The sequence below is a fragment of the Myxocyprinus asiaticus genome, chromosome 34 (assembly GCF_019703515.2).
Source record: "Myxocyprinus asiaticus isolate MX2 ecotype Aquarium Trade chromosome 34, UBuf_Myxa_2, whole genome shotgun sequence".
Classification (NCBI taxonomy): domain Eukaryota; kingdom Metazoa; phylum Chordata; class Actinopteri; order Cypriniformes; family Catostomidae; genus Myxocyprinus; species Myxocyprinus asiaticus.
Genome location: NC_059377.1, coordinates 1,625,692 through 1,650,481, shown reverse-complemented (window position 1 = coordinate 1,650,481; position 24,790 = coordinate 1,625,692). Strand labels below are relative to the sequence as shown.

The window sequence follows — 24,790 nt, the reverse complement described above, 5'->3', positions numbered from 1 at the left end:
GCTGACAGTTTCATTGAATTCTACCCGCTCAACACCAGTTTCATGTACAACAGTAAAGAGAAGACTCAGGGGTGCAGGCCTTATGGGAAGAACTGCAAAGAAAAAGCCACTTATGAAACAGAAAAAACAAAAAGAAAAGGTTATAGTGGGCAAAGAAATGCAGACATTGGACAACAGATAATTGGAAAAGAGTGTTATGGATCTTAACCCCATTGAGCTTTTGTGGGATCAGCTAGACTGTAAGGTGCATGAGAAGTGCTCGTCAAGACAGACACATCTATGGCAAGTGCTACAGGAAGCGTGGGGTGAAATGTCACCTGAGTATCTGGACAAACTGACAGCTAGAATGTCAAAGACCTGCAAACCTGTCATTGCTGCACATGGAGGATTTTTTGATGAGAACTCTTTGGAGTAGTTTAAGAAGTTCTGCATTTTGTAATTTATTTTTTTAAATTGTAATAGTAATTTTTCACGTTATTAATGTCCTGACTATACATTGTGATCAGTTGAATGCCACTTTGGTGAATAAAAGTACCAATTTCTTTCCATAAGAAACAAATCTGTACATTATTCCAAAATTTTGGCTGCCAGTGTGTGTGTGTGTGTGTGTGTGTATATATATATATAAAATGGATCTTCACGAATTCCTAAGTGACGTTTTTTTATTCAAAACGGCTAATTAAGAGGAAAGGTAGGCAGTTTCCATTCTTGATTTTGTAACATTATTCTAACTGTTCTAACAGCTAATGTTAGCTCTCTCCACCTTAATTCTCCAGTGCAGTGATTAGTTACAAACAAATTTATTATCAAACCACCTTTGGTTGTCTTAAATTATAGATTTATTGTACCATGACGTGTATTGTATACATAACTTGGCTTTTCTCTGTCAATGTTTTCACGGTTGGGGAGTAACGAAATACATGTAACAGGATTACATATTTAAAATACAAAATATATAAGTATTCCACTACAGTTACAATTTAAATCATTGGTAATTACAATACAGTTACATTCAAAATGTATTTTGATTACTGAAGAGATTACTTTATTGTCATTTGTTTCATTTAATATTTAGTCATTTCAGATGGAGAACTTTTATACATATAAATGATGCGATCCAAACTGCATTTGAACAGCGGTGAAACACTTTCTTATGATGTGTTACATTAATACAAGCAGACAGAGAAGTAAGTTTGAAGTAAGTTTGGAGCAAAAGAAATAGAAATAAACCTTGTGTAAATTGTCAGCTTTATGCTAAGCTAAATGCTATTTCTAGCCATTTTACATGCACGTGACCAGGCATGATCATATTTTTTTTTTATCAAGGAAATTCACGTTGGATCATAATTTCTTTTTTTTTCTTGTAGTAAGACTTTTGATATTAGGGCAAAAATCGTATTCTTAATCATAATTTTTGTATTGTTTTCCTGTAAAAATATAAAAAAATCCTTAAAACAAGATCAGTTGGATTTATCTTGTTTTAGAAACAACACTGAATAAGATATTTAGGTTTTTCAGAGAATGTATTTTTTACGTGTGTATTTTGTCTCACTGTACTGGCAGAGTTTTTATAGTCAAAACAAGTGAAAAAATCTACCAGTGCTGAAGAAATCCAAAGTATTTAGAATACATTACTGACCTTGAGTAATCTAACGGAATATGTTACAAATTACATTTTACATCATGTATTCTGGAATCTGTAGTGGAATACATTTCAAAAGTAACCCTCCCAACCCTGAATGTTTTTAATCAGCTTTTCCATTCATCCCGCTGCATAGTCTAGTCAGTTTTTGTTTTTATTTAAAGGAATAGTTCACCCAAAAATGAAAATTTGCTGATAATTTACTCACCCTCAGGCCATCCAAGGTGTATCTGAGTTTCTTTCTTCATCAAAACAGAATTTAAGATTTTTAGGATTTCATTTCAGGCAAGTGAATGTACTCCATTTTTTGACAGTCCAAAATTCATATTTAGGGTCCATCAAAACAATCCACACGACTCCAGTCGACAAATAAAGTTCTTCTGAACACAAACGATTGATTATTTTGAGAAACAAAACAATACTTATATACTTTTTAACTACAAATGTTCGCTTCCGTACATCTCTGTGACGTGCGCTCATGAAAAGGATGACGTAAACTCGTTGGTAAGGTCATGTGTCACGTGGAGGAGGAGTCAGGAAGCGCGTCATTGTTTACATTGTTTTTTTAATTATTATTTGGAAATTATTTTTTATTTTATTTTATATTGTTTTGAAATTATTTTGGACTGTTTTGGTTTGTGAACGGCGCTTGGTCTGTGGTCTGTGCAAGTTTCTATTGTAAACAATGACGCGCTTCCTGACTCCTCCACGTGACACGTGACCTTACCAACGAGCTTACGTCATCCCTCTCATGAGCGCGTGTCACAGAGATGTATGGAAGCGAACATTTGTAGTGGTTCTCAACCAGGGGGCAGGACCCACTAGGGGGCCACAGCACACTTCCAAAGGGGCCTCAAGATGACTTAAAATGAATTTAAAATAAGAAATATTAAAATAATTAAAATAATCCTACTTAATTAAAATGCTAAAAAATACTTTAAGATGTATGCCTACAAATTATAAACAGACTCTTTGTGAAACTACTAGAAAAAAATGCTCAGGGGCTGATTTACGATTTCTGAGGCCCCAAGCATCCCAAGCCAGGGCCCCATTTCGAAAATGTTTACTTAAAAAATTACATAAAATGTATTTTAAATCATAATTTTAAATTCATCCTATCAACCACTGTAGCCAAGTACATTCAAAATGTTTAATGAAATAAAAATCTTGTTAAAGATAATTAATGCATGTTTTCCAGTTTTTCCACAATACAGTGATAAAAAAACAATATTTACCTACATATATTTTTACAAAACAATTTTTCTTTTTTTTTTCTTTTTCTTTTTTTGTGTGTGTGCAAAACCTGCTACTTCACCCAGTAACATTTTGGAATTCAGTTGTTATTTACTAATATTATAACCCAACAATTATTTATTGTTGTCCAGTTTGTCATTATAATATGATTACTTTGAGGATTTGTTGTATACAATAGTAATATATTCCTGTCTTATTTACTTTACTTTCACCAGGAGTTTATATTCTGATGCTGAGGCTGTATTTTATGTACGCATCGTAGGCAACGTTTGTATTGTAATAATAAACATACAACGCACGGCAGCCCCTCAGCACACTAGAGCAGAAGGAAAAAAAACATTGCCGTTTATCAAGCGCTGAAACTTTGCTTGTTGCAGAACAATCTAGTGGCGAATTCTCAGGGCCAACAAAGCCTTCTCTGCTGGCCTAACATGCCAAATAAATATTTTTCATCCTTTCATTCTCAATCACCTTTTTGCCTATGTATTTTTAATTGCTTTCCACTCTTGAATAATCTACAAACAAATAGAGAAAAACGAAAAGTTTATCCAGTCAGAGTTTATTCCTTGATGCTTACAAGCGAAGTGTGACTGCTGTTTCACAAATCGCATGCTGAAAGCAGCGAGTGAGTCTGAGCTCCACCCCCTCAGGCCTTCAGAATTTCCACAGAATCCCTCAACAGTGCAAATGAATGGGCATCTAATGTCAGATTGTCAGATTCATCAGCCAATCAGATTGATTTATTTGTTCTTGGTGGGTGTAATCTTTAGGATATGTCCCGGTCGAGGCCTTCTAGCTGGCCTTGAGTGACGCAATCACGCTTTAAGTGATGTAATTTGAAAGCGAAGAGCGCAAGATCTTGCTGACGAGTCAGCTGTCACTGCCACTATAACCATTGAGAAAGAGATCCTTATGGATTTAAAAACACAAGATGTTCTGCATGACCATGTGATTGCTTAATTTATTAGACAGGAAAGGAGGACTGAATTTCACTTCAAGCAAATGGGTAAGTGCTTTTTGCATTTTTATAGAAACATCAGGAGTTTTCTAAGGCTGCTTGAGAATTCAGTGTTGGATAAAGTTTTGAAAAGTAGTGCTGCGTTCCATTCAACTCGGAAAGTCGGATTTTACAACTTTCTACTAGGAAAAGTGCAATGGAATGCATCTTGAAGTCAGAATTACAACTTGTAGGTTTGTGCAGAAATTCTCATCTCCAATTTCGCCGAGATGCAGGGGTATGATGTCACACAAACATGTCGACACTCAGGGAGATATATAAAGTAATAAACATTCACCTTAAGTAATATCGATAAATGAGTTCATGTCCACATTACATGATATTGAAGCTTGTTTAACAAACGCCTGCAGAAACAGGTGTATAAAACATTATAATCTATTTTGATAATCATACACCTGTAGCACAAATGCTAGCGCTGCAGCATTGTTTATCAGTTGGGTTGCTAGGAGACATCTCTAATGAGAGTCAAACCCCTGCTAAGCTAACGGGAGCGTTGCAGTTCCGAATATTGGGGAATGGAATGCATTTATGGTCGGAGATATCAAGCAGGAATATCCCACATCCAACTTGAATGGAACGCAGCATAACCGTGTACCCTGACGAAACGAAATTTATTGCAAGCAACATTTAAATTGCAAATATTATTAGATACATTTTTCCATGTATTATAGACCTCCTTGGTAGATTCATATGAAAAATTATGATTTTTGAATGTCTGTTCGGGAGACGTTCATTTCACAAAACAGTCATGCTGCAGTTAAAATTAGGCTTGCTTGAGCATTAGCGTCATTTCAAGTTCTGGCTTTTGTGCGTGGATGTGTTTTTAAAATGTCAATTGGTATTATTAGTTGACTGCCACGTAATGTATTATAGGCATAGCGTCTTATTCATTGTGAAACTGTGTTTTCTTAATGGCATGAATCACACTGAAGGCCTAGACTTAAAATGCACGGCCCGCGGCTGAATGTTAAACATTGTAACAGTCCCCTCTTTGCAACCTGAAATTGTTCAGAATGTTAAATGTGACACCTGCGCTAAAAACAAAAACAATCTAGACACAGTGACTGAAACAGAACGTAGGTGTCTCGGCATGCATTTTTGAAACCTGAAGCTCTTATTATCTTGACACAGTGTCTAAAAATGTGCCAGTCCTCCGTGAGACACTGAAGAAATAGCGAGACGCAGTGCAGCATGTATGGATGTTCATCCAGTGCGTTTACACAGGAAAACAATGGAAAAACAGAGCAGATGCAGGCAAAAACATGTTCGGTGTGAACGGCCCCTAACTCATCCGTTCGCGCATATCTGTGAGTAAGAGCGTGTGCGCGATACAAGTTCAGATGGCCTATGTATGTGTGTGTATATATATATATATATATATATATATCTTTTTTTTTTTTTTTTTTTTTTTTTTTAAAGAAAAGAAAAGAGAAAACCCAAACCCTACTTAAAAAACTCACCTGTCCCGACCCCGACGGCTTCTAACAGTAGTCACTGTTGCTCTTGACATCTGAAATTGCCAACTCTCAATAAAATAAATTACTTTCATTTTGTTGCTGCAAATATCTGTCATTGTGAATGCAGCCTCATTGAAAAGATTTTTTGAAGACAATCACAAAACCCTTGGAAACTTGCAATTGGCTTTTTTTCCCCTTTGAATAAGGGCTGCAAAGGAACGCTTCATATTTATGTACCATGTACCTCTCTGTATGAACACTATCTGTCTTTCTGAATTTCAGATCAAAGGTGCCCGTGATAAACATCTGAAAAAGGTATGAATGTTGCATTTATTAAGCTTTTTGCTTGAAATGTTGATTAATAGTTTCCAATTAGTCTTATAACAGTACTAAGCATTCCTTAACACCCTCCGCAGAAAGCAAAACCCAACTCCTCTGATTCCTCTGAAGCCAACGGGCCGAACTCGTCATTGGGTGGCAGTCACAGCTCAGCTGGTGGTTCCACCGCAGTGCAGCTCTCATCCTTAAACCCCAGCCAGGACCAGCGCTCGCATCACCGTGAGAAACTGGAGCGTTTCAAACGCATGTGTCAGCTTCTGGAGCGAGTACGGGACTCAAGCTCATCCTCTTCATCTAGCTCAGAAACAGACTCAGAGTCTGACTCGGACTCGCCGTCTCCTGCCGCCGCCTCTGAGCCGTCCTCTCCAGCTGCAACATACGTCAACAGCAGTGCCCGTGAGCGAGAGCGAAACCGCCGTCTGGCAGAGCTGGGCTTTAGCGCCAGTGATGACTCCGAAGGCGAGAGTGTGATTGCGGAACAAGAGCAGGACAAAGGGAGTGAGTCACAAATGCTGCGCCGCAGAGGAGACCCTGACCCCAAGGTACGCAAAGGGGTTATTAATACGGAAGCTGATGATGAACAAGGGTTGGGTGACCGGGGTCGCAAACCCACTGCACTGGCCCCGCCCTCACCATTGTCAACTACACAAGCGCCGCCCTCCGGACAAGGACATTTACCAGGTCACCAGGGTCTCCCCTCATCCAAGCGCACTAATGGACAGGACGCACGTAACGGCCGCACACGGGCAGGTGGGCGAGAAACACAAGAGAAGGAGAATTCAAACAGCAGTACTGTAACCAATCACAAGCACAGTGCCATCAAGTCTGTTCGTGGCAGTAAGATTCGTGGTGGAAGTCGCCAAGGCCAGAACGTTCCATCCAATAAGAGCACGGGTACGGTGACTGTCGGTTCTGGTACTGCTAATGGCAGCACTGCCACGTCTAACATGGTTAACACGGTCAGCAGCTTGCTACCATTGCATCGGTCTCAGGAGTCACGCTTGGTACCAGCACGCTCGCAGATGGTAAAGCGCAGCCCTGCGGCTGTGCCCTCTCCATCAAGGCCCTTGCAGATGGAGCGACACTTGGTGCGTCCGCCACCTGCCTGCCCCGAACCTCACTGCCTGCTGTTGGACAGCGGCGCTTCACACGTGCTGCCAAGGGAGGTGTGGCTTTGTGTCTTCCAGCATCTTAGTCAACGGCAGCTGAGTGTCTGCATGCGTGTTTGTCACACTTGGAGCCGCTGGTGAGATATCATGCTGTCTAAAACATGACTTCTAATAAAAATACACATAATCAGAGCTGAAATTCTATTGATGCACACATTAATAAAATCTCTGTACAATGATCTAAATTATCAAAGCAATATCGTGAGAAACAGAATCACGATATATATCAATGTAGTATTGTGCCAGCACAGCCCATTATGGAAAGATGACTAGGAAACTGAACCCTGTATTAACCCTGGGAATTTTTTTTCCCCATTTTTCTGAAATTTTCTGACATAAAATAGCTCTAATAACAAAAATTAAAAGAAGTTTGGCAACTCTGTACCACAATGAAAAATGGTTCAAAAATTATGAATTGTCCTCAATTTATTGTATCTTTAATTTATTTTATGTAGGTATTTATACACTTGGAACTCTTACAAACTGAAATTGAGTGAATCATTTTCACGCATTCTTCAAAATTGTCGATTATTCTTACTGTCACTAAAGCTTAACTCATCCTCACTGTGGTAATTCGTAATAACTGTGCACTCTTCTTGAATCCGTTTATCATTCGTTCTTTCCATATTCAATTAATAATCCAAAATTGGAAAAACTATAAACTACTTGTTATTTCATGAATCATTTACAAAACCAATATTAAAAAACAAATAACGACTTGTTTTTCATACTTTCGATTTTATGCTCAAGTGAAAAATAGGAAATTGGAAAAATGGCTACGGGACACTGTGCATTTTGATAATTTGATTTTCCATCTAAAAAGAAACTAAAAGAGTTGATACATGAATATGCACATGTGGGTGGCCCTGAAACACCCCTTTCTTCTGATTGGTCAACCTGTACCTTTTCTGTTCTTCCTCAATGCCATGAGACAGAATAACAGTTCAGTGTTGTTAAATTGTTCCGATGAATTTGTCTCAATACCGAAAATAACCATAAATCCACAAGACTATAGAAGCATAGACTGAATATCGCTTATATTCATGAGAGCACAGGACACTCTGGTGTGAGCGACTTGCTTGTCATATGAAGTTCATGAATGCTTGTCTCTCAAAAGCTCGACTAGTGAAATTAAAATCAGCATTTACACACAGCCTTCAGATTTTTCCGTTAATGAAAGGCACAATACTGCCGTGTAGTAGCCTACTATTCTATGCCCCAGTATAATCCCATTTATAAACATGTGCATCAGAATGATCTGAGCTTGGTTCTTCTTTTTTTTCCTTTTTTTTTTTCAATTAACATTTTATTGATTCAAAAATACACAACAGAGAAAAAACATAACACATACACATCGAATCAACATTTAACCCCCACTAATATCCATCCCCAATCACCAACCCCACCCTGACCCCCAACAAACACCCCTGTGGTCACACACACAAAACACGCACACACAAAAAAAATTATATATATATATATATATATATATATAAACATACATAAACTAAACCTCTCTCTCCACATCCCCTCCCCGAGAGTCCCCCAAAAATGCGAAATAATTGCCCCATTTCCTAAAAAACAAGTCCCCAAACCCCATCCTTCTACTTGCCACATCCTCGAAAGCTGCCACCTTCCCCAACTCCGCACACCACTCCGGAAATGAGGGCGCTCCATCCGACTTCCATCCCCTTAAAATAATTTATCTGCCAATCATGATACTGGTCAGAACCGAATGTTTTAAGTTTACCACCCAAATTTGTGACTGCCGCATCACCCAAAATACAGAGTCTGGGGCAAAGTAAAATTTGAGTGCCCAAAACGTCACACATACAACTCTGAACCTTCAACCAATATTCTTGGATCTTAACACACCCCCAAATAACATGGGTTGTGTCTCCATCTTCTGATTGGCATCGCCAGCAGGTGGGTGTGTCTTTAAGACCAAGCCTATACAATCTAGAGGGGGTCCAATAGAATCTATGTAAAATCTTGAATTGCATAAGGCAAACTCTTGCATCTCTAGATGAAGACTTTTTTAGAATCATAGCCCACACTCCCTCCTCCAATACCAAGTTTAAATCTTATTTCCATAATCTCTTGATAGAAGTTAAAGCTCCGACTCCCAGACTCTGAATTAGCAGGGAGTAATACACTGATGCCTCATGACCTTTTCCAAAAGCAGTAATCACCTCTCCCAGAGTATCTGCTGCTTTAGGGGGGTGTGTGCTACTCCCAAAAACAATACAGAGAAGGTGGCGCAGCTGTAAATACCTATAGAACTGAGATCTGGGAATCCCAAAATGTTGAACCAAATTTCCAAAAGTTCTCAACACTCCACTCTCATATAGGTCACCGAGTGTAGTAACCCCCCCCTCACAATCCACTCTGACCAGCAGAAAGGGGACTTATATATATATATATATATACATAATTTAGGATTCAGCCATATGCTTGAGGCAACATTTAAATAAATGTCCGAATTAAACACTCTAGACACTTTTGTCCATACCAAGTGCAAATGCGAGATAATGGGGTGTAACTTAACTTCTCCGATTAGTTTGATAGGCTTTGCAATGGCAAAATAGGGGCAAGAACTTCCTGTTCAATACAAAACCAGGGAGGGGCTCTCTCAGGTGGAAGCGACCAATGAGCCAAATGTCTGAGACCGAATGCATAATAATAAAACAAAATCTTGGGTAGGCCTAGCCCACCTTTGTCAATGTAATCTAGGTTGCTTACCATTCCAAATGAAGGACTTTGCTATGCTATCAAATTGCTTGAAATAAGAGAGGGGGACATCTATAGGAATATAATTCATTTTAATAACATTAACCTTCCCAATCATACATAAATGTAATGAAGCCCAACTGCCCACATCGCTAAAAAACCTTTTTATTAAGGGGTCAAAATTAAATCTAACTAAATCAGGCAAATTTGCTGGGAATAAAAGGCCTAAATACTTAATGCCCTGTTTAGGCCACTGGAAGGTGCCCGGCTGGAAAGCCGTTACCAGGCAGTACGCTGTCAGATCCAAAGCTTCGGATTTAGACCAACTGACTCTGTATCCTGAGAGCTTAGAAAAGGAATTAATAATTCTATGGAGGCAAGGCATAGATCTAATGGGGTCGGAGATGATTAATAAAATATAATTTGCTTAAAGCAAAAGCTTATGCACCACACCTCCCGCCACCACACCTGGAAAATCATCTTCCATTCTTATCGCGGCTGCTAATGGTTCCAGGGCAAGACAGAACAATAATGGGGAAAGAGGGCAACCCTGCCGGGTGCCCATCCAGAGTAAAATAATCTGAAATTAATCAATTTGTTTGTACTGCCACTGCTGGGTGTCTATAAAGTATCTTAATCCATCCAATAAAAGTATTCCCGAACCCGTATATTTCCAAAATCTTAAAAAGATAATCCCATTCTACCATATCAAACGCCTTTTTGGCATCAAGTGAGATGGCCGCGATCAGAGTCTGATCATTCGCCACTGACCACATGATATTGATGAAACGCCTAATGTTATCTGAAGAGCTATGGCCCCGAATAAACCCCACCTAATCTATATGTATAAGAGATGTCATAACTTTACTTAATCGGTTAGCCAGAATTTTGACAATATTTTTAAGTCTAGCTGGATCAGAGAAATTGGACGTTAACTCTTACACTCGCTTGGATCTTTGTCCTTTTTAAGAATCAGACTGATCCAGGCTTGAGTCATGGTTGGCGGAAGCTTTCCTTTCTTTTGTTATTAACAATTTTTATTGATTCCATACATAAATCATACAGACATGACATAAAATACGGAATCAATCATATACATTAAACCCCTCCCCCGGACATTCCCCCACACCTGACACAAACACGCACTACAGTGGTCACCAACAATTAGAACATAAAAAAATAATAAAATAAATAAATAAAACATTAAAAAAAGATATACTTTCAAACAACATCACCTATTCTAGAATAAATATTATGGACTGATGAAAAGAATGTTTAGTCCCTCCCAGATAGGTTCAAAAGTCTCCAAATATCTGTAAGACCAAGATTTTTACACATCCTGTGAAGCGTCACTATTGCTCTAGGGGGTTTGCACACTTTTGCTTCACTATGATCAAGGACTGTGTCCATCAAAAGATTAAAGTCTCTTCCCAATATTATATCATGAGGGGTGCAACATCCCTTCAAGATCTATAAAAAAAAAAAGCCCTGATCATCAACGTTAGGTTCGTAAATATTAGACAAAATAAGACTTTGCCCCTGAATTTCGGCTAAAACAATAATGACTCTTCCTAATTTATGTTTACTCTGTTTTAAATATTTGAATTGTCGATGTTTACTTATCTCTTTTTATGGGGTGCCCCAACCCATTCACATTCCACGTGGAGAGAGATAATCCACTCATATTAACATTTTACATTTTGACATATTAGAAAAAATAGACTGTATAACAGAAATAAAATTATAACGACCACATTCCAAAGCAACAATCAAATTCCGAACCAAAAAAAAAAACAGAAAAAAGACAAATGTGTGCATTAACCCCACGCCAACCAGCGCCCATCCGTCTAAACTCAAACAGTCCATGTATGCCTACGAGAGCCCCCGCAACAACTTTGCTGTTGGATTGCTTAAGTCCGGTGCTTCTATAAAAATTTTGTGAGACAGAATTACATAACAGAGAATATTCTATAAAACAAACTCCAGCCAATAAGTGGAACCGGCACACACTCACACACACACAAAAAAAGAGGGGCCGTTCAGTTCCTCGGGCAGTCAAACAAAGTGAGCCAGTCCATTCAGTCGTTACACAAGTGCAACACGTGCCCTAACCACGCTAATGTCCTGCAAGAAATATTCCACAAAACTCCAGCCGATATGAGGCATAAGCACCAAGAACGTACAGATTCATCCACAACTGTCCCAAGGGAGTGTTATTCCACAAAACAAAATCCAGCCGCTAGGCGGAACCAACACAAAAAGTAAAGATAAAAGCACCCATTTTCCTCGGATAGTCAAGTGGATGTTCAGTGAGTCAGGCCCACTAGGCAGCAACATGAAAATCACCAAACTGCTTAATCACTCGATTGTCTTTATGAAGGACATCGCTTGCTGTGGGCATGTAAAAATTTTGCGGCCATCCTTAGTATTTATTCTCAGTTTGGCCGGAATCATCAGAGCAAAAGCGACCTTCCGTTGATGTAAGAGTTTCTTGCATTTCTTGAATCGATCACGTTTCTCTCGTCGAATTCGCAAAGTCTGGGAGCAAGAAAATGCTGTGGCTCTCCAAGAAAGCCTTCCTTTACTCCTCGCCTCGCGTAACACAAGATCTTTATCGGATGATCTCAGAAATTTGGCCAGAATTGATCAGGGCTTGTCTCCCTCAGCGGACCTCAGGGCCGGAACTCTGTGAGCTCGCTCGATTTCCAGCTTATGGCCTGTTATGTCGAGCAGACTCGGAAAGAGCCCGTCTAGGAATTTCACCATATCTCGGCCTTCCTCATGCTCAGGAATTCCAACAATTCGGACGTGGTTTCACTGGTTATGATTCTCAAGGTCTTCCAACTTTACCCAAACACGCTCTAAGTCTATCTTGGTCGCTAGTGGATTAGCAGCTAATTCCCTCTCCAATGTCTCCAGATTATCGATCCATTTCTCAACATCTCTTTTAACCATCTCAGTGAATTTCGTCTCAATGGCAGTGATCGATCAACGTATTACAGCAAGATCCTCCAAGTCAGCAATGACCTTCGCTAGCATTGCCGACATGTTCAAAAGTTGACGCTGAATCTCTTTCACCACACTGTCCAAACTGAGTCCCTGGTCTGCGGCCTTGTCGGGTATCAGCTTGAGCATGTAAGTGTCTTGTAAGTGTCTTTTAATATCTCCAGAGTCCAAGGATTTTGAATTCTTTGACATATTGTCTTCCTAGAACAGTTAAGAATCAGTGTGTATCGAATCTTACTTGACATAAAAAGTATTAAAACTAGCGAAGTGCGCAGAGCTCGCCATTCACGTGTCTGATCCTCGCATGGCGCCACGCGACTCTACACTGAGTTTGGCTCTTAAAATCATATAGTTCTATCCACTGTTACATAAATACTTACTGTCTTATGTTAAATGTATTAATATCTTCCAATTTATTATTTGTAATTAATTGTTGTATCTGTTATAATTGACTGCCATGAATGTCTATAACTTTCATCTGTCTGCTTGCATATGGCCGTTAGACTCATTATTTCCTGAACCACATTTCGTTTTATTAATAGCACTGCAATATGTAAAATGACAATAAACCCAACTGAAGCAGCTCAGTTAACAGGTACTGTATTTGACTCAAATAAATGAGAATTGTCATAATGTTTGCGTCTAGATAAAATGCAAGTATAGTCAGGGTATAATTTTCAGAAACGGTGCCCTGACTTTTTTCGTGCTTTCTTTTTGTTCTTATAGATTTGCACTTCATCATGCAGTAAACACTGATGCATATTAGCATAACATAACATTTATTTATGTTATTATGTGCTATTTAGCCCATTCCTTAAGACTCATTCCCCCCCGATTTTGGCTTTTAGCAGGTAATTAATTTTTTTTCCTGGGCAGACAGACAGTAGCAGATACGGGAGGCAGCGGAGGCAAGGGAAGTTTTGTGCTGGTAGCCACCCTAATGAAATTGCAGTGAGTGTTTCTTTCGTCACTCACTGCTGGTTTCTCATGTCAGAAAAATCATGAAACGGCAATGCCAACACTTATTTAAAGCAATATTTATCTGGACAAATGGCGTCCCGACTGTAGGTACGCAGCTTGTAAAATCAGGATTGTCCAGGTATTATCGGGATGTCGGCCACCCTAACTGCGAATGCCATACCCAACTGCAGCCGATTCTCCAGGGCAGTACGGACTAGGGATGCTCCGATCAATTGGCCACCGATCGGTATCTGATGATATTCACGTCCTATGACTCGATCAGTGATCGTAAATTTTGCCAATCGCGTAAACCGATGTCGCAAAAGATGCATGGCTCCTTTAAGACTTGAGCAGCACTGTCATTGCATGATGGGTGTGGGGAATATGGCATAGTGTTGTAAGACAACAAACTTGATTCAGCAGTTAAGAACGATGCAGTGGGAGAGGTATGGTAAATATAAAAAACTTGTGTACTGTACTGTTAATATGGCATTTCACACACAACAAGGCAAAGGGAAAAAAGCGGCGCCTTATCGTTCATGGCGCAACTTCTCAGTCTCTGCCGGGCATAGGCGTCTCAGTTATAATGCTAGTTACAAGATGTGGTATAATTCAAACATCTTTATTAAATATTGTTGAAGGATGGCCAGAGACAAAGATGAGACCAATGATAGCTCTGAGTTTCACTTGGTACTGAAGGCGACTCATTCGCCCTCCTCTTTGTATTTCATTCTGGAGACCCCCGGTGGTTTCCCATAGATCCGTTGGTCCGTCCTCTCTACCGGTTACTTCCTTCCTCCCAGCTTCCACAGGAGTGTGAGTGGTGCAGAGGACCATTTCGACCGCTTGTAATATCTGACTTAGGTCTCCCGTTGTCGAACTGGGAACCTGCGGGATATCTGGTCCGAGATCCATGGTCCCTGACCTCGTCCAGGGGTTTGGGGGAGATGGGAGAAGAATAGAACTTGGAATTTTGTCCGTAGGAAAACCAGGTGCGTAATCCGCCTTCTCTGGCCTCGGTCTCAACAAGTCCGGTAAGGATGGGTTGTTCTAGTCGCAGGAGGAGCTCGAGACAGGCCCTTCAGTCTCGCTGGACAATCCCGATATATCTGGTTCGGTCCACCTGTTTTTCGGGTGGAATATCAGGGCCGTGCCGTTGGAGGTTGGCAATGCAGGACTTGTAGACATCCTCAGAGTAATTGATGAACCTTCAGACTGTGGTATTCAAATTACCAACGGTAACGTTATATCATCTATCAAGGCTTCCAGGGGCCATATCTAGGCTCTGGTCTGTCATGGGGATCGATGGCTGTTTGTGATATCTCACTTCTGACACCAGCTGTTGTAGGATGGCCAGAGACAAAGGCAAGACTGATGATGCATGAGAGCTTTATTGAGTTTTATGGAGATGCATACAGCACAGCCATGTCTATGTCAAAGACAACTTCTTGGTTGCAAACACAGACTTTTATAACAATGAGACACCTGCAGAAGATAAGCAAACCCAAAAAAGAAAGTTCTAGAAACATACAGATGACAGCATAACAGAAATATATGATAAGCATAAGAGCAGAATCAGAAATAACAGTTGCTTTGTACTTTATGAAAAAAAAGCAAAGGATTATACATTGAAGGACACTCTGGGGCCACAACACAAAGACTTCTTGTTTGCCCTCCTCTTTGTACTGAAAGCGACTCATTCATCAAAAATCAAAAGAAATCAGCCAAGACCTCAGAAAACAATTGTAGACCTCCACAAGTCTAGTTCATCCTTGGGAGCAATTTCCAAACGCATGAAGGTACCACATTCATCTGTACAAACAATAGTACGCAATTATAAACACCATGGGACCATGCAGCCATCATACTGCTCAGGAAGGAGATGCATTCTGTCTCCTAGAGATGAACGTAGTTTGGCGCGAAAAGAGCAAATCAATCCCAGAACAACAGCAAAGGACCTTGTGAAGATGCTAGAGGGATTAGGTAGACAAGTATCTATATCCACAGAAAAACGAGACCTATATTGCTCAGCAAGGAAGAAGCCACTGCTCCAGAACCACCATAAAAAAGCCAGACTGCAGTTTGCAAGTGCACATGGGGACAAAGACCTTACTTTTTGGCCTCTGGTCTAATGAAACAAAAATTGAACTGTTTGGCCATAATGACCATCGTCATGTTTGGAGGAAAAAGGGTGAGGCTTGCAAGCCGAAGAACACCATCCAAACCATGAAGCATGTGGGTGGCAGCATCATGTTGTGGGGGTGCTTTGCTGCAAGAGGGACTGGTGCACTTCACAAAATAGATGGCATCATAAGTAAGAAAAATTATGTGGATATTGAAGCAACATCTCAAGACATCAGCCAGGAAGTTAAAGCTTGGTTGCAAATGGGTCTTCCAAATGGACAATGACCCCAAGCACACCTCCAAAATTGTGGAAAAATGGCTTAAGGACAACAAAGTCAAGGAATTGGAGTGGCCATCATAAAGCCCTGACCTCAATCTGATAGAAAATTTGTGGGCAGAACTGAAAAAGCATGTGCGAGCAAGGAGGCCTGCAAACCTGACTCAGTTACACCAGTTCTGTCTGGAGGAATGGGCCAAAATTCCAGCAACTTATTGTGAGAGGTTTGTGGAAGGCTACCCAAAACGTTTGACCCAAGTTAAACAATTTAAAGGCAATGCTACCAAATACTAACCAAGTGTATATAAACTTCTGACCCACTGGGAATGTGATGAAAGAAATAAAAGCTGAAATAAATAATTCTCTCTACTATTATTCTGACATTTCACATGCTTAAAATAAAGTAGTGATCCTAACTGACCTAAGACAGGGAGTGTTTTCTACGATTAAATGTCAGGAATTGTGAAAAACATATTTAAAACGTAGTTTAAATGTATTTGGCTAAGGTGTATGTAAACTTCTGACTTCAACTGTGTGTGTATATACACACACTGGCAGCCAAAAGTTTGGAATAATGTACAGATTTTGCCGTTTCGGAAGGAAATTGGTACTTCAGTTCACCAAAGTGTCATTCAACTGATCACAAAGTATAGTCAGGACATTACTGATGTAAAAAAACAGCACCATCATTATTTAAAGTCATTTTTGATCAAATCTAGACAGGCCCCATTTCCAGCAGCTATCACTCCAACACCTTATCCTTGAGTAATCATGCTAAATTGCTAATTTGGTACTAGAAAATCACTTGCCATTATATTATACATAGTTGAAAGCTATTTGGTTCATTAAATGAAGCTTAACATTGTCTTTGTGTTTGTTTTTGAGTTGCCACAGTATGCAATAGACTGACATGTCTTAAGGTCAATATTAGGTCAAGAATGGAAACAGCTTTCTCTAGAAACTCGTCAGTCAATCATTGTTTTGAGGAATGAAGGCTATACATTGCTTGAAATTGCCAAAAAAACGGAAGATTTCATACAAAGTGTACACTACAGTCTTCAAAGACAAAGGACAACTGGCTCTAACAAGGACAGAAAGAGATGTGGAAGGCCCAGATGTACAACTAAACAAGAGGATAAGTACATCAGAGTCGCTAGTTTGAGAAAGACACCTCACATGTCCTCAGCTGACAGCTTCATTGAATTCTACCTGCTCAACACCAGTTTCATGTACAACAGTAAAGAGAAGACTCAGGGGTGCAGGCCTTATGGGAAGAACTGCAAAGAAAAAGCCACTTTTGAAACAGAAAATCAAAAAGGAAAGGTTAGAGTGGGCAAAGAAACACAGACATTGGACAACAGATAATTGGAGAAGAGTGTTATGGATCTTAACCCCATTGAGCTTTTGTGGGATCAGCTAGACTGTAAGGTGCATGAGAAGTGCTCGTCAAGACAGTCACATCTATGGCAAGTGCTATAGGAAGCATGGGGTGAAATGTCACTTGAGTATCTGGACAAACTGACAGCTAGAATGTCAAAGACCTGCAAACCTGTCATTGCTGCATGTGGAGGATTTTTTAATGAGAAAACTTTGAAGTAGTTTAAGAAGTTCTGAACTTTTTTTTTAAATTGTAATATGTAATTTTTCACGTTATTAATGTCCTGACTATACATTGTGATCAGTTGAATGCCACTTTGGTGAATAAAAGTACCAATTTCTTTCCATAAGAGCAAAATCTGTACATTATTCCAAAATTTCGGCTGCCAGTGTGTATATATACTGTGTGTGTGTGTGTGTGTGTATATATATATATATATATATATATATATATATATATATATATATATATATATATATTAATTTCTCTCTCTAATCACTCGCTTCACCAGTCAATAACTGTCCCAATGCTGAGTCGTATGCTTGAGCGCGCTGACACGAAGGCTAAGTCCCTTTATCAGTGACTGAATTCATTGAAAATTTTACTGTTATGTATGTGTTACAGGCATTGTGTTGAGAGAGAGATAGCACAGTTGCAATAAACATGGCACATTTTGGATAATAAATGATAAAGAATTGAATATTAACTGAGACAAAATCATCTGAAAAATTTAACAACAGTGAGCTGTTAATCTGTCTCACGGCATTGAGGAAGAACATAAGAAGAACAGGAAGATGACAGTGCAGGTTGACCAATCAGAAGAAAGGGGTGTTTCAGGGCTACCCACATGTGCAAATTCATTTTTCACCTCTTTTAGTTTCTTTTTATATGTCAAATCAAATTATCAAAATGCATAGTGTCCCATGGCCATTTTTTAAATTACCTGTTTTTAAGTCGTTACTTGTTTTTTTAATATTGGTAATATAAATGATTAAAGAAATAATTTGTTTTTTGTTTTTCCGATTTTGGATTCTTAATTGAATATTGAAAGAACGAATGATGCACAGCTTTTCTTGAGAGAAAATCAAATGTCATTTGGCTTTAAAACAGCATATTATTGGTTACTTTATTGGTTACTGCTCTTTGATGTCCAACAAAGCGTTTTAGCTTTTTCTGTGAGGTCAGAAAGTGAAAGAAAATAAGTTGTTGCTATATGGATTCAACAAACCAACAATCTCAAATAGTTTACCAGTATCATCATCACTCTATGGGGAAAAAAAACAACAACATAAAAATACATAATGATTATATAAGTATACAATGAATTTTCACTTTTACATACTTGTGAATTTTTGACAGCCTCAACTTTTGAACTCTCTTCTACAGCAGTGTGAATAGAGAAGATCCTCCTGTTGAGGGGATTAGCAGCAATACAAATTCAGCAAAAGAAACTGAATTCTGCATATGCATTTTATTTTACTGTGAGATACATTTGTTACATTTTCATTTTGTGATTGTAGGGTATTGTGTGTCAGATGACTGCAAAAAAATATATTTTAAAATAAGTGTATAGCACAAAGAAGTTTAAATGTGAAGAGGGCTGAATGCTGTTCGAAGGCAGAGATTTTTACTTAGGAAAGATTAAATAACAGTAAAGTAGGGATGGGACGATATGGTTATCTCACGATTCAGTATGATATATGATAAAAGATTCACAATCTGATATAATCTTGATTCGATATAATAACACTTAAATGACAAAGTATGACAATTTTTATTTTTATTTTCTTTTAATCTTTTGCACAGATGCACTTTATATTTTCTCTTCAAAATACAGTTCTTTAATACACAGTATCAATGCTCAAAGTTTAAATAACAAGATTTTATCATATACATTGCTCTATATGAAAAATCACAAACAAATAAGCCTTCAAAAATAGTGGGCTACATCCAGGTGCAGAAAAAGTAATAGAACTGAACAGAGCCTGTCCTGAAAAAGTACTGTATGTGAAAGTGTATGTATATGTCTGTATGTATGTGTGTAATGGTTCAAATTTCTCACGGTTCGGTTTGTATCATGGTTTTAGGGTCAAGTTTTTGGTACGGTTCGGTATTTGTTATGTTCCGAAAAACAAATATTACTGCTAAATCCAATGTAAAAATATTCTGTTTGGTAACAAACACTTCAAGAGATTTGTCCTCACTACAAATCACCATGGTTTTACTACAGTAACCATAGTTTAACCATGGTATTTGTAGTAAAATCATAGTAGCCACAAAATTAACATGGTTACTGTCATGGTTACTATATGGAATCTACAGTAGTAATCTACATAGTAAAACCATGGTTATTAAACTCAGCAAAAAAAAGAAACATCCCTTTTTCAGGACACTGTATTTTAAAGATAATTTTTTAAAAATCCAAATAACTTTACAGATCTTTATTGTAAAGGGTTTAAACAATGTTTTCCATGCTTGTTCAATGAACCATAAACAATTAATGAACATGCACCTGTGGAACAGTCGTTAAGACACTAACAGCTTACAGAGAGTAGGCAATTAAGGTCACAGTTATAGAAACTTAGGACACTAAAGAGACCTTTCTACTGACTCTGAAAAACACCAAAAGAAAGATGCCCAGGGTCCCTGCTCATCTGCGTGAATGTGCCTTAGGCATGCTGCATGGAGGCATGAGGACTGCAGATGTGGCCAGGGCAATAAATTGCAATGTCTGTACTGTGAGACTCCTAAGACAGTGCTACAGGGAGACAGGAAGGACAGCTGATCATCCTCGCAGTGGCAGACCACGTGTAACAACACCTGCACAGGATCAGTACATCCGAATATTACACTTGCAGGACAGGTACAGGATGGAAACAACAACTGTCCGAGTTACACCAGGAACGCACAATCCCTCCATCTGTGCTCAGACTGTACGCAATAGGCTGAAAGAGGCTGGACTGAGGGCTTGTAGGCCTGTTGTAAGGCAGGTCCTTACCAGACATCACCAGCAACAACGTCGCCTATGGGCACAAACCCACATTCGCTGGACCAGACAGGACTGGCAAAAAGTGCTCTTCACTGATGAGTCGCGGTTTTGTCTCATCAGGGGTGAGGGTTGGACTCGCGTTTATCTTTGAAGGAATGAGCGTTACACCGAGGCCTGTACTATGGAGCCGGATCGATTTGGAGGTAGAGGGTCCATCATATTCTGGGGTGGTGTGTCACAGCATCATCGGACTTAGCTTGTCATTGCAGGCAATCTCAACGCTGTGCGTTACAGGGAAGACATCCTCCTCCCTCGTGGTACCCTTCCTGCAGGCTCATCCTGACATGACCCTCCAGCATGACAATGCCACCAGCCATACAGCTCATTCTGTGTGTGATTTCCAGCAAGACAGGAATGTCAGTGTTCTGTCATAGCCAGCGAAGAGCCCGGATCTCAATCATATTGAGCACATTTGGGACCTGTTGGATCGGAGGGTGAGGGTTAATGCCATTCCCCCCAGAAATATCCGGGAACTTCCAAGTGCCTTGGTGGAAGAGTGGGGTAAAATCTCACAGCAAGAACTGGCAAATCTGGTGCAGTCCATGAGGAGGAGATGCACTGCAGTACTTAATGCAGCTGGTGATACTGACTGTTACTTTTGATTTCGACTCACCTCCCCCCCCCGTTCAGGGACACATTATTCCATTTCTGTTAGTCACATGTCTGTGAAACTTGTTCAGTTTATGTCTTAGTTGTTGAATCTTTTTGTTCATACAAATATTTACACATGTTAAGTTTGCTGAAAATAAAAGCAGTTGAAAGTAAGAGGACATTTCTTTTTTTGCTTAGAGTTTATATGGCTACTACAGTATTACCTAATAAAACCATAGTTAATTTTTGTTAGTGTCCTTAACTAAAAAAAAATAATAATTTCCCCATATTGCTCGCGTCGTGCAATGTCTGCAAACAGTGCCTGTTTTGTAAAGGTTTTATGTCCATCGCTGTTGTGATTGACTGCAAAAAGAAAAAGTTCCCAGACAGTAGACTTGAATGACGCAGGGGCTTCTCTATCTTGCGGCTTGTTTTCTCAGCTTGCCATTTTCATCTTCACACTAACGCGTGCAGAACTGTGATGTCATCAACTGATTTAACATACAGTTAATAGGTCAGCTTCTCTCTCCAGAAAGTTGACCCACGTGAAATGGGCAGAGCGTGTCTACAGAGCGATACAGGTGCATTAGCAAAGGTTATAACTATGCATGTCTATTTGGCGCTTTATTTTCTTCGCCAAACTGTATGATCCAGATGCGTCATTAAACTTGAGATGAACCACGGTGCAAATGCTTACCGAACTGTGTGTGGTGAACCAGATGGTTCTTTTTTTCCGAGAACTATCGCCTCCCTAATTTAAAAATTATATCATGCAATTGTATATACATTCGGTATAAAGATCATATGAGCTGTCAGTGTTTGAAATAATGTGTACAATTTACAAATAATAACATTGAGTTTTAATTCATGTGTGAATCAAGCACTAAAAAGGCTACTGTCACTTTAAGAATTCAACGTGTCTCACAGACTGGCAAAAACAGGGTCCCGGTTTATAAACGAGAGAGAAGTCTCGTTTTTTAGCGCATCCATGCTATTTGTTATTAAAATTAATATTTCTTTTTACTTTTTAATCTGATTGTAAAGAGCAGAAAGGATATTAAAAGACACATTATTCAATGAAAGTGGGGTGTGGGATTAATCTTTGATGGACACACATTACATGGAAGAAATATTCTCTTTAATCTCAAGCACTTTTTGAAAAACAAGGCAATTTTCCAGGTGTTCCAGTACTTACATTTCTAAAAGCTAAATTCAAGCACTTTAAGCACTTCAAGGACCTTGTGTGAACCCTGTGTAGGAAAAAAGCGCAGTAGGGGTAAAATCAAGCAATAGAGAGATTATGATGTTTGAGGGGTCATTTTATTTATGATCACATGGACATCTTTAAAATTTTGAAATATTGAATTTTGCCACGTCATTTGCCCTTGTCATTTTTTTGGTTCGCGATATAAATCGAAATTCAATATACTGTCTATCCCGTCAAGTCATTTTTATTTGTATAGTGCCTTTCACAACACACACACAAAGCAGATTTACAGAAGATCAGGCATTAACAGAAGATAAAACTGTAATATCTATAATGTCTTAGAGTCATCATTGTGTAGTTTGATAAAATACGGTTGTGTTTTGTTTAAAAATAAGTAATTAAATAATAATTGTATTTAGAACCCCAGTGAGTAAGCCGAAGGTGACTGTGGCAAGGAACACAAAACTCCATAAGATGTTGGATAATGGAGAAAAATAACCTTGGGAGAAACCAGACTCACTGTGGGGGCCAGTTCCCCTCTGACTAACATCATGAATATAATGCAGATATTACTTCTGTATAGTGCAAGTCTTGGTTTAAAATGATTAAACTAAGTAAGTGTTAAGGGTCAGTGTTTAAAACAAGGATTTTGTATGAACTGTAAGATTAATGACTAATATCTTTGAAGTCCATCCTGGATTAACTGCAGAAGTTCACATAGATGCAATTGTCCTTGTTAGTTGGCTGATGAAGGGTTTTGTTGGCAATTAACTGTCAGGGGCGGACTAGGAAGAGAAATCACCCTAAATTTTACCGGCCCAAAAGTTGCTGAGTGGTTCTTCCTATGGCCAGTCCGCCCCTGCCTACAGTAAATAATAGTAACTGTAACAGAACATTAATTTGTGGAATTTATTCTGTGTATGTCTTAAACTATTAGCAGGATTTGTCATTTTATACTGTATATAATTTGTGTTAAATGTCTTCTGTCAGACATCTTTAAACATGTGTTGTGTTTTCAGGTGCTGTGATAAGAGGTTATGGACTCAAATTGATTTGAGTCGGCAGCGCTCTATAACTCCTTCAATGCTGAGTGGTATAATCCGTCGACAACCTGTCTCTCTTAACCTGGGCTACACCAACATCTCCAAGAAACAGCTCATGTGGCTCATTAACCGTTTACAAGGTATATCGCTCTCCTGCCTAATTAACAATAGCATTAAAGGAATAGTTAACCCAAAAGTGAAAATTCTGTTCATTTACTCAACCATATATTGTTTCAAAACCAAATGACTTTCTTTCTTGAAACAAGTGATGAGAGTGACAGCTAGAGGTCCACTAGCCGATGTGAGCCCAATGGGATCCAACAAACCAATCCAGTTTCAGTCCGAGTTTGGGTCCGTTTTAGGATAACTGTATAGATAACTTCGGGTTTGTAATGAAAAAATAAATAATTATTATATATATATTTTTTAGAGCTGTCAGAATGAACGCATGCGATTAATTAAAAAAGTTGATACCGTGATCTTTTTTCTAAATCGCGATTAACGCATTGACCGTTAATACAGCATAAACACTGTTGTAATGTGTCCACCCGGAGTCATTACACTGATGCACACACACCACAAACAGACACAATAGCGCCAGAGCCCTTCTACCAAGACGAGACTACAAGCTTCGCATAAAACAGCATAATGCGGCATTCCCATGGACATTCTATGGGCAGTACTGTCGTAATGCGCTAATTGACCTTTACGCTCTGTCCTATGATGGAGCCGTGGGGGTTGTTATGTCATTAAATAAAACAATATCTGATAGCACTTCCCTGTCAGTGATAAAATGATGGAGAAAGGAGCTCTTAGTGCTATTTAATGTACAAAACAAGCCCAGATGGGACTTGTGATAGAAATCAAGTATTTTTCAGCCTTTGTGTGTTTGTTTGCAAGCACTTTTCATGGTAAATTCAAAGCGGCGCTCGACGCTGGTGTTGACGCTCTGACACGAACCATGAACACAGCTTAACAATTGCTGTAACAAAGCGGATAGCCACAGTCTACTGACAAATTAATATTGTGGAGGATGAGAGTTTAAGAGATTGAATGGCCATTGCAATGAATATGCAACCTATGTGGGGAAACTAGTTCTTTCAATTAGTCAAACTCCCACTTAGACTTTGGGAAATGTTTAATGTTACTTGAATTGGTGCTATATTGGTGCATTTCTGTCTTTTTACTTTGGAATTGTTTGGAAAATGTTAATAAAGCATTATATTGCTACATATTGTTTTGTTTCCTTTCCTAAAATGGAAATAAATGATTTTGACAAGAAAAGAACTATATATAGTGTTAAAGCACTTTTAAAATCTGTGATTAATCGTGATTAACTACAAAAAAAAACTATGCGATTCATCGCGTTTATAAATTTTAATCGACTGACAGCACTATTTTTTTTATTTTAGCATAACTGGTTTTGTACACATTCTCACTTACAGACAAGAGTTAGAGTCAGAGTTTAGCGAGCTGTGCACAATAAATGTCACAAAGATTCATTGTTCTGAAGAAATTCAGGTTCCAAAGAGGACTTCATGTGACA

General features: G+C 38.9%; 1 protein-coding gene across 8 annotated transcripts in view; it reads left to right on the top strand.

Moving 5' to 3' along the window:
* The window catches only part of LOC127425139 (F-box/LRR-repeat protein 19-like), a 162,348-nt gene that overhangs the window by 63,949 nt on the left and 73,609 nt on the right, over positions 1–24,790 (top strand). For all 8 annotated transcript variants that reach the window (XR_007894559.1, XM_051670823.1, XM_051670821.1 and 5 more), the window contains 3 exons: positions 5,654–5,686; positions 5,788–6,956; positions 23,221–23,384. Coding sequence is in view for 7 of the 8 variants with exons in the window: in XM_051670823.1 (XP_051526783.1) it covers positions 5,654–5,686; positions 5,788–6,956; positions 23,221–23,384 (1,366 nt within the window). In the remaining variant the exon portion in view is untranslated. The remainder of the gene's footprint in view (positions 1–5,653; positions 5,687–5,787; positions 6,957–23,220; positions 23,385–24,790) is intronic.